General features: G+C 35.5%; 1 protein-coding gene across 1 annotated transcript; it reads left to right on the top strand.

Annotated features, from left to right (window-relative positions):
• Nucleotides 1-5,965: 5,965 nt before the first annotated feature.
• Nucleotides 5,966-6,298, top strand: LOC141709781 (uncharacterized). Its single transcript, XM_074513021.1, has one exon. It carries the CDS (start codon nucleotides 5,966-5,968, stop codon nucleotides 6,296-6,298), a length of 333 nt encoding a protein of 110 aa, XP_074369122.1.
• The last annotated feature ends 4,267 nt before the right edge of the window (nucleotides 6,299-10,565 follow it).

Below are 10,565 nucleotides of genomic sequence, written 5' to 3'. Positions count from 1 at the left end.
AATTGCTGCCCAAAAAACAAATGTGTTGGTGACAGCTGAAAATCCAGCACCTGAAGAGCCATTGGAAGCTCAAACCAAGAGGATGCTTGATTGTCAGCATAAAGATAAAACTGTGAGCGTTAAAACTGTCGACTTGAACGTTGAAGTACAGCATGTGTTGCATAATTCTCTAGTAGATGCAGATAGAGTTAGACCAATTCATTCTCCAGCTGAAGGGACAAACAATAACTGGTGAGCTCTTTTAAGGGGAAAAGATATCTCAGAGTTATGGCTGGTCTATGCTCTGAGGTTAACTGCGAAGTCCCGGGAAAACTTTTAGCACTTCACCACAAAATAAAAAACAAAAAGTTGTGTGCAGTGAGGTGGCTGAAGTTGATTCTGAGATAATTTTCCTACTTGCACAGTCTGGGATTTAACTAAAGTTGGGTGTTGAACCGCCTAAACTATATACAACATCTTCGGTTTTTATAGCCTCTATCACTGAGCTTCACGCAATTAATTGGCGCATCAATGCTGCCAAAAAGTAAAGTACAAATTCTGCAGGATCGTCTTGGTGATGCCGTAGATAAGCTACAAAATCTGCAGACACTTCGTGCAGAGAAGATTAAAGAAATTGAGAAAGATTTATGGAACTATGGATACTAACCTTGGTGTAGATTTTATTGGAGATGATTTATTGGTTGGTCCACAATTTTCATGTATTAGTTCTTAGCTCCAGACTTTTTGGATGTATCGTTGTTTTTGTGTGGTTGAAGTCATTAGTACTTTCAAATATCATCTCTTTTGACTTGGTATCAAACGATTCTTGGTGGTTTACTTTCAAGTCCTTGTCATGAAAGGTTTGACTGCTTGCCCCGTAGCTTGTAAAACATAATATCACTTCACTTGCGAAATTTCTAGCATATTTATACTGTTCATAGAAGCCATTTTTTCATTTATCAACGAAAATCTATCCATTAACAATTATTAACGGATTGACGATTAATTGCAAACTTTTGAAAAGCCTACACAACATCAACGGTTTCGCAATGGATCACTAATGAAATGTTGCCCATAAAAGTTTCCGTTGAGAAACCAAAAATTATAACAGAAATACTAATGGATTGCCAACATATATATAATTTCACTACACACTACTAACAGAATAACAATAATTATAATTTGCTAAAGGCCTTGCCAACACAATACTAATGACATTGTCAAATCGGTCGAGCTTCTATTCGGTTATTCATCGATTGATATATATTCAATTCTAAATCGGTCATTGCAAATTTTTGTTACTAATATGTTGTAAAATATTACCTTATATGTGTGTGTCTCATTCGACAACTAGTATGATATATTTAGAGTAATTTTTTGGATTAAAAATACATGAATATTTAGAGAGGGAGCCTCAAAAATAAATTTTATTTACATTTTATTGTATTTAATTTATTTTCGAAAAGTTTAAGTCGAAGCAAAAAAAGGACGGACAATTTACTCTCAATTGATTTATATTTCCCTCTCACAACTCCTAAAATCATTTAGATTTGAGCGCTCTTGTCCTTTCATTTTCTCTCAAATTTTACTCTCTCCATCTCAGTCCAACAATATGCACTCGATTCAATTTCTATATAATCTCAAGTAGGGGCTTGAGTTTTAGCGCTTTCAATTTGGTGGTGTTGTTCTCTTCTCATTTATTTAATAATTTTGAATTTGGGGCTTACCATTGGGAATTGTTGACTTACAATTTTGCACGTGATTTAAAGATTTACGTTGGGGCTTGGATTCAATGTTTTAGTACATGACTAATTCTTGTGCGGATCTTCACCTTCCTTATGTTTTCTTAAATTAGGCCTTGAATTTAGGGATTTTGTTTCAGTACTTTATAATATAACAACACTGATATATATTTTAACCTTTGTAAATAGGTTGTACAAGATTTTTTTTTTTGAGAAATGAGGAAGTACTGGCTTGGGGAAACTATAAATGTTGGAAACACTTGACACTAAACCAGTTCTATATTAAATATGAACAACTTTTTTTTTGAGAATTTTTTTAAGAATTTATTGAAGTCCTAAATTTTTATGGATTGTAATGTGAGAGTTGTATGTACTATTATTTTTAGTGGAATTAATGGTTGTATGGTTATTGATTAATTAAGAAATTTAGAAACTTTTTGTTTATTTCATTTTGTGTTGTTTGTGAGTTGTGATTATAAATGGAGTCCGATATTTAGAGAGCTGTTGATATCTAACATATTGCACGCATATCATATTAACAACTCTCATTATTAGTATAGTCTCACGAGGTTTTCTGCTGAAAAAATTACGATCTAATTTAAGATGGTTTCTTGTCAAAATTTCGATAGTTTATTGTCACTAAATTTTACAATTTATTTTCCGTTAACAGTTGTTGTTAGAATTAGCAATCAAATATTTTGTTGGCAAGGTGAAGTTTTTTGATTAGTTTGTAAGATGTTACTAGTTTGTTACTATTCCGTTACTAAACTTAGCTATAGATACTAAATCAGTTAGTAAGGTACTAACCAACACTGTTTCCGGTTTCCTAAGACAGTCGAGTTCAGCCGGTATTCGGTTACCAACAAATTTTCTTAACTTACCATCAGAATATGTCATTGGCAATAATGAAATTTCTTGTAGAGCCAAAGAGATTTCTTCACAATGAGCTGCAATATTCATATGATCGAATTGCTTCCTACATAATTTCTCCTCTCGATTTTCATTAAAAAGCTAACTAAACATAAGGCCATAAAAAATATGGAAAATTCTGATATCCGCCCAAAAAATTTATATTCTTATCCGAGAAAAAACGGATATTATCCGGATTCGAAAAAAGGGAATATTATTCGTATCCAAATCCGGGATATTCGAATCCGAAATTAAATACATATATAATATTTTAATTATATAAATATATACTTATATATATTTTAAATTTAATAAATTAGCTTATAGTGTGTGTATATGCATTGAATAATACTCTCATACAAATTTTAAATAATTGTACAAATACTTAATCATTGTCAATACAGTAGGCGCATAAATAATTGTACATATACAAAAATATCAGCTGAGTTTAACCGTAAAAATATATTCTAAAATCATTGTCAATACAGTAGGCACATAAAAAAAATCAAAAAATTAGATATCTGTCCAAAATACCTACATTCGTATCTGAGAAAACATGAATATTATCGGTATCCAAAATAAAGCGAATATTATCCTTATCTGAATCCGACAATCACTGATATAAATATGGATATGTCGGATACCAATACAGATATAATTCAATCCGTATCCATACTATCTGTTGACAACCCTAAGTTGATAGCTGATTCAATGTCAACACATCTCAGTGTTCAGTATTCTTATATTTTATTTTCTAGCAACGAAAAATCGGGTGTTCGGAAGCTCATGCTATCCAGCCAATTAAAACCAAATTTGTTATGACTGATATATTATTGGCGCGTTAACTTTTAAGACTTCAAATTTTATTCACACCCACTTGAGAATGGTTTCTAAAGCCAAACACAATGAAACAAACCCATTTATTCTATGTATATTAAAGGATCAGGTTTGGATAAAACCAAAACTAGAGATATTCAATTTTTAGAATTGGAAATTAAAAATGCGGCAAAAATGATTGTTGGATTTAATTTTGGTCATAAAACTGCATTTTAAAAAAAAGGACAAAATAAATTAAATTATTATACGTAATTAGGAGGTGGGGGTGATAAAAACTTAATTATTTAAAAAATACGTAAAAATTAGGAGGTGGTGGTGACAAAAGTGGTTCACAGTTTCAGAGTAATAGAGTTGATCCCCATATGCAGACATTTGGTTCAACTTGAAACGTAAAAAGTAATAATTAACTTATTATAAGCGAAATAATTGATTATCTTGTTTAATTGATTACTATTAAAATAATAAAAAGGAAATATATAACCCTTTGAGAGATAATGACCTAAATATCTGCGGTTGTAAAGGAGTCGAATCGAGCTGAACTCTTATGTATTAATTCGTTAAAAAAATGTCGAACCTGAAATCTAGCTGAAATTTTATCGAGTTAAAATTTTTGCTTGTACGTGTATCGACTCATTATGAAAAAGTTTATTCGCGTACATATTTACGAACAACTCATGGACTAACATTAAAAGTACAACTAATGAACATTGTTCACAAAATTTTAATCACAAACAACTTAGTTCATAAACTAGCTGTTAACGAAGGAATTTGGTTAACAAAAATTTGAGGTTCGCGGTCGGAATCAAAATCTGATGCGGTGGTCAGTGATCGGAGAAATCACCGCAATGCGTTGATTTGTACTTAAGAAATGGCTAAGATTGCTAGGTTTTATGTTTGCCTTCTCAGAGCTCTCAAACACGTGCCCTCACAATGTGCCTACGTAGCTCTTTTTATAGAGGATCAAGCCAGACGTAGTTCTTGGGGAACAAGAAACCTAGATGGCCTTGGCTTCTCATTCTGTGGCCCAATAGGAGTTGTCGAACCAACTTCCTATTATAACTCGACCACTGATTTGCTTTAGGAGTGCACGACGATGTGTCCTAGTCACAAAGGCCCAAGGCTCGTTATGACTTTGGGACTTTACAGACAAGAAAACTCCTCGGCCGAAGAATATCCAAATCCGCTACCGCTACTTCCGTCGATCGTAAACGCGGGTATAGCCATGACTTATCGCAAATACCAAAGTGCATCCTTGCCCCCCGATGAGGATAACCCACCAAACTACAGGATAAGTGATCCCAAGCGTAAAAGTGTAAAGTGCCAGGTAACCCCAGAATCTCCTGTCGAGGACATCCCGCCGAATACGGAGACAGGGCTCCCAAAGCACACACTAGATGTTTACAACTGTTCCCATATGAGGATAAAACGCAAGATTACAGAATGACACCTTCGACATATTTTCCGGGATAAAGGGCTCCCGGAGGGCCATTTCCTTCACGGGAGCCTTCCGGAGTTCTCCTCAATGCCTAGGGAGCGCCCTAAGCATGGAGAGGCCCTTTGGGGACTCCTTTCCTTGTATGATTCTTATGCTTTGTCCACTTCCCAGTTTAGGTGTGGGAGCAACCTCCTCGCTCATTCTTCCTTGTCATCTCACTAGTATTGCGGAGTAGCCACCCGTGCGGCCATATAGCACGGGGCGCTCCTTATAAGGATCCGGGGACATTTCCCCGGAATTCAGGTCGTCCTTCAATTATTAATTATTTCACTGTTTCTCCCTTGTCTTGAGATCATATTCTATAAGTTCCCTATCAATACTATAACGATCGTCGTGGTACTGTTGTCGTTGCACTCATCGCACACTTCATCCACCCCATTCGTCGTAATCCTCTGTCAAAATTATAATTGTAAACCTTCGCATATAACTTTACCAATCATCGTCGTAACTTCTCCTCATCAATAATCGTCGTAAGCGACTCCCATATAAGGAGTGCCCTAGTCGTAAGAGTCATCCGTAAAGGGAGTGTCCTAGTCGTAAACGTCCTCCGTAAATGGAACCTCCAAGTGTTAGTCTTCAGAAATCATATCAAGAAGATATATAAAATATGCCTCAAACTTTCCATTTTCTAACATATTAAATATGCACCCTGTCTTTCGAGTTCGAGAAATAGAAAATCCCATACATGTTTCCAACAACTGGTATCCAAGCCAATGTTACGTTCGTGAAAAATGGCAAATATGGTGCAACCTAGCATTCCAAAATTGACGTCCACAAATTACGAGAATTGGAGTATCCAAATGAAGGTGTTACTCGGTACTTACAATAATTGGAAAATTATCGAAAATGGGTTCAGCAAGCCCGCTGAAGCAGTCACTGAAGCATCACTTCCAAATGTCGAGAGGACGGTGTTAAAGGAGATCCAGATAAAAGATAAAAAGTGTTGTACATAATTATTCAAGGCATTGATAAATCAACCTTTGAAAAAATATTTGAAGCAAAAATGACAAATAAAGCGTGGGAGATTTTGCAAAAATTATTCCACGGAGTTGAAAAAGTTAAAAAGGTTTGGCTCCAGGTGCTATGCGGAGAGTTCGAAAATTTAAAGATGAAGACTTCTGAAAATATTGGTGAATTTGTTACGCGCCTGAAAGCCGTGAAAAATGAGATGAAAAGAAATGGTGAAAGTCTCGATGATGTTGGGTTCATGGAAAAACTACTCCGTTCGCTGACTAGAAATTTTGATTATGTTGTTTCTTCTATCGAGGAGTCAAAGGACTTGTTCATAATTTCCATTGATGAGCTCGTAGATTCACTTCAAGCTCACAAGCAGTGAATGAACCAGTATGATTATGCAAGCCATCTGGAGGAGACGTTGCAAAGTAAAGTATCCATTGGCGATAATTCTGGTAGTAATAGTTCTGTACATGGAAGAGTTGGCTACCGAGGTGGACGAAGACGTGGAAGGCAATATTTCAATAGAGACCTGAATTTTAAAGGTTATTAACCATCTGGTCGTGGTCAGAATTTTAGAGGCCGAGGAAGAGGCGGATTTCAACGAGGTGACAAATCTCAATTTCAATGTCATAATTGTAATAAATTTGGTCACTTCAGTTACGAGGATAGAAAAACAAAAGTGGAAGAAAAAAGTCATTTTGCATCAACAAAAGAAGATAAAGACATTGGCACTGCTATGTTCCTCACTTATAAAGGAGACGAGGAGAGCAAGATGAATGTTTGGTATCTTGACTCAGGAGCCAACAATCATATGAGTGGCCATAAAGATTTATTTACAAAGGTAGACGAGACCATCAGCGGAGAAGTTGCTTTTGGTGACTCGTTAAAAATTCCGGTCAAAAGAAAATGTACAATTACGGTTGTGTGAAAGAATGATGAGAAAAAGTATATAAATGATGTTTATTATATACCTGCTATGAAAAATAATATCATCAGTTTTGGCCAACTTGTGGAGAAAGGAAATAATATTCAGATACAGGATAATTCTCTCATAATCAAAAATCAGGTTCGAAAATTAATTACAGATGTGGAGGTGTCAAATAATTGCCTTTTCACACTTGATATATAGACGAAAGTGCAGAAGTGCTTGAAATAAGTCATTAAAAATGACTCGTGGTTATGACATTTAAGATTTTGTCATCTTGGATTTTCTGGCTTAAAATTATTATCAAAGACAAAGATGGTGGACGGCTTTCCAGAAATCAATGAACCAGAAAATTTGTCAGAAGCATGTATCAAGGGGAAACAACATAGGCAAAGTTTTCCCGTTGGAAAATTATGGAGAGCCAGGAGGCCGTTGGAAATTATTCACACAGATATAGCTGGTCCATTTGATATCCCATCACTTGGAAGTAATAGGTATTACGTAATATTTATTGATGATTTTAGAACGAAAAGTTGAGTGTATATCATTAAAGGAAAATCAGAGGCTCTTGATAAATTCAAATAGTTCAAAGCACTAGCAGAAAAACAAAGTGGCCTGTATTTGAAGACACTCAGATCAGACAGAGGAGGAGATTATACTTCATACTTGTTTAGAAACTTCTGTAGGGCACATGGAATAAATCATCAGTTGACAATGACATATACTCCTCAATAAAATTGTGTTGCAGAAAGGAAGAACCACACAATCCTTGACATGGCAAGAAGCATGGTGAAAGCAAAGCACTTGCTAAGAACTTTTTAAGCTGAAGCCGTTTTTGTGTGCAGTTTATTTGCTGAATCGTTGTCCAGTAAAAAGTGTCAGAAATAAAACTCCAAATAAAGCATGGAGTGGAAGCAAACCATCAGTTGGACATTTCAGAATTTTTGGGTGTATTGCTTATGCCCACGTTCCCGATCAGAAAAGGAAGAAGCTGAATGATAAAGGTGATAAATGCATCTTTACCGGATATGACAAAAGGAGCAAGACATACAGACTCCATAATCTTCTAACAAAAAAATTAATCATTTCTGGAGATGTTGAGTTCGATGAATCAGATTACTGGAGATGGAGCGAGGAAGAAAGAAAAGTTGCTAGTTTATTCTTTAACGAAGATGATAACAACGGTGATGACTCCAACATTGAAGATGACGGAGATGATGATCTAACTCCTCCACAAAGTCTGACTCAATAAACTCCTGCGTCGATACCGTCGACGGGAGAAAGATGCGGAGTCCGGATAATATCCATGAAGCAACAAGTCCGGTACAAACATCCTTTGATTATTCTCTATTTTATTTAATTGATGAATGTGATCCAGTTACAATTGAAGAAGCTTCTGAAGGAAGCAAATGGAACAAAGACATGGATGAAGAAATTGGCGCAATCAAGAAGAATGATACATAGGAGCTCACAGATCTTGCAGAAGGACACAAAGCAATTAGTGTCAACTGGGTCTATAAAACTAAGACGAATCAAGATGGAGTACTGGAGAAATACAAGGCGAGGTTGGTAGCTAAAGGCTGCAAGTAGAGATATGGCATTGACTATGACCAGATATTCGCTCCAGTTGCAAGAGTTGATACCATACGACTTCTAACAACAATAGCATCTCAAAATCAGTGGAAGATATTTCAGATGGATGTCATAAATATTTATCTTGAAGAAGAAGTCTACCGGCTAAAGGAAGCACAATACGTGGTGAAGCAAGCTCCGCGAGCATGGAACACAAGGGTTAATGAGTACTTTCAGCAAAAAGTTTCGTGAAGAGTTCCAACACTTAATCTAGAAAATATTAAACTATATAAGTTATCCACCTTCTTTGATGAATGTGCATCGAAATAAGGTAAGTCTGATTGTCAGAATTTACCTGCTTAGACAACTCATTTTGCGACTGAAATCGAAATAAGGTAAGTTTGATTGTCAGAATTTACCTGCTCAGACAACTCTCCATTTAGGTGCCTATATGATATGAATTCTAATTTACTAACATGCTTGCCTGCCTTGAGAAATCTTTGCACTTATTATTGGGGTCTATCAATATCATCTTTCTCTTTCAATTCTCCGGTGTAACAAGCCCCCCTCATCGGTACAAGTATAGATGGCTCAATATAGCATGTAACTTCCCGGCTTAAAAAATTTAACATCTGTATAACTTCCCGGCTTATTCTCCTCACTTGTCAATTTAAATTATCTTTCAATTTATTTAACAAGGTCGATCATTTTAATATCGTATCCACAAGTAATGCACTTGAATATCGGAACCAGCCTCTCTCTGGGAACATAAGAACATTGCAGGGCAATATTTTCGGAAGGTAGATTTTTCATTATCAGTATCTGAAGTGATCTTGCTACCCCCGCAAAATCAGATACTTCATATATTAATATGGGAGAAATAGGCATGCTATTAATTTCTTTTTTTGCATTATGAAATGCACATCTAAATTAAATTTCATATGGCGGAATGATGTTTGGTGTGTTTCTGATTCTTGCATGTTTCTTGTGTAGGCACTTTCTGGAATATCAAACTTTTTATTTGGTTTGCTTATCGATTTACTAAATTGAATAGTGTGAAGCTTACACAGGGATGTGAAGAATCAAGTAAATCTAGTGCCCTTTGGAACTACTTGAACACTGTCCGAGAGCCACGCAGGGCAGGGGCGGCCTTGAAGTTAATTGGGCCTTTGGAAAAATCATTTTTGGGGCCTAAATTATACATAAACAGAATATTTTATATTCATGTAAAAAAGGACTATGAGCATTTAGGACCTTAAGTGTTGGGGACCGAGGTGCAAGTCTTGTTTTTCATACTCAGGATTACCCTCAGAGTCACGATTCTCCATAAATCATGTCAAGTAATTTTTTGAGTCCATTATTCTTTTCAAAAAATATTTTCCGTTTGGTAGATGTGAATGGAGTGGGATGGATAAAATTAAAGGAAATTAACTGGAATTGAAGGGAAGATTTAGAAAAAATGAGTTAGTGCAAAATTGACATGATAAGAATTCTAAAAAAATGGATGTAGTAAGAAATGCATCATACTTGAATAGAAACAAAGATCAGCCGAGAACTTGGAAATGTGAATTGACGTGATAATTAAGTTGTGTATCATACAATTTTTTAATTCGATACTTATTTGCTAAATGCGTATTTTGTCTATACGGTGATTTTTTGCCTAAATTAAAAAAATGAAATTTTGTGAGATTATTATGAAATAGGGATACTATATAAAGGTTGGGAGTTGGGACATAGTTAGTAACTGCAAACTTGAGTGACCGCTTATCAAGGTTAGGGGAAATTGGAAACAGAGGCGGATTTGATTACTTAATGGGGTTCCCAGAGATGAAAAAAGTTGGGATTCTTGGAAGCGAACAAGACAGAATTAGCAGGTTACCAGATAAACTAATTCACAAAATCATGTCACTTGTCGATGCGAAAGAAGCAGTTTAAAGTTTAAACCGGCATTCTCTCGCAACGATGGAGGTATAGAGATCACGCCCTTTTCTCAGTTTTAATTGGTTTGGCAACGGAAATAATCATAAGTTCGTTCTCCATGTTTTGTCTAACCGAAACCATAAATCCCATATCTTGAAATTATGTTATATATATTGAGAAATAAACCTCCACTGCGTTTAGTTCAAAAGTTTCTTAAGTTTGCAATCTA

The sequence above is a fragment of the Apium graveolens genome, chromosome 1 (genome assembly GCF_009905375.1).
Source record: "Apium graveolens cultivar Ventura chromosome 1, ASM990537v1, whole genome shotgun sequence".
NCBI lineage: Eukaryota > Viridiplantae > Streptophyta > Magnoliopsida > Apiales > Apiaceae > Apium > Apium graveolens.
The sequence above is the reverse complement of the archived record's forward strand: the minus strand, read 5'-3'. Positions and strand labels throughout refer to the sequence as shown.

Excerpts from the sequence above, each read along its gene's own strand:
- LOC141709781 (XM_074513021.1), top strand. The coding sequence starts at position 5,966 with ATGACAAATAAAGCGTGGGAGATTTTGCAAAAATTATTCCACGGAGTT.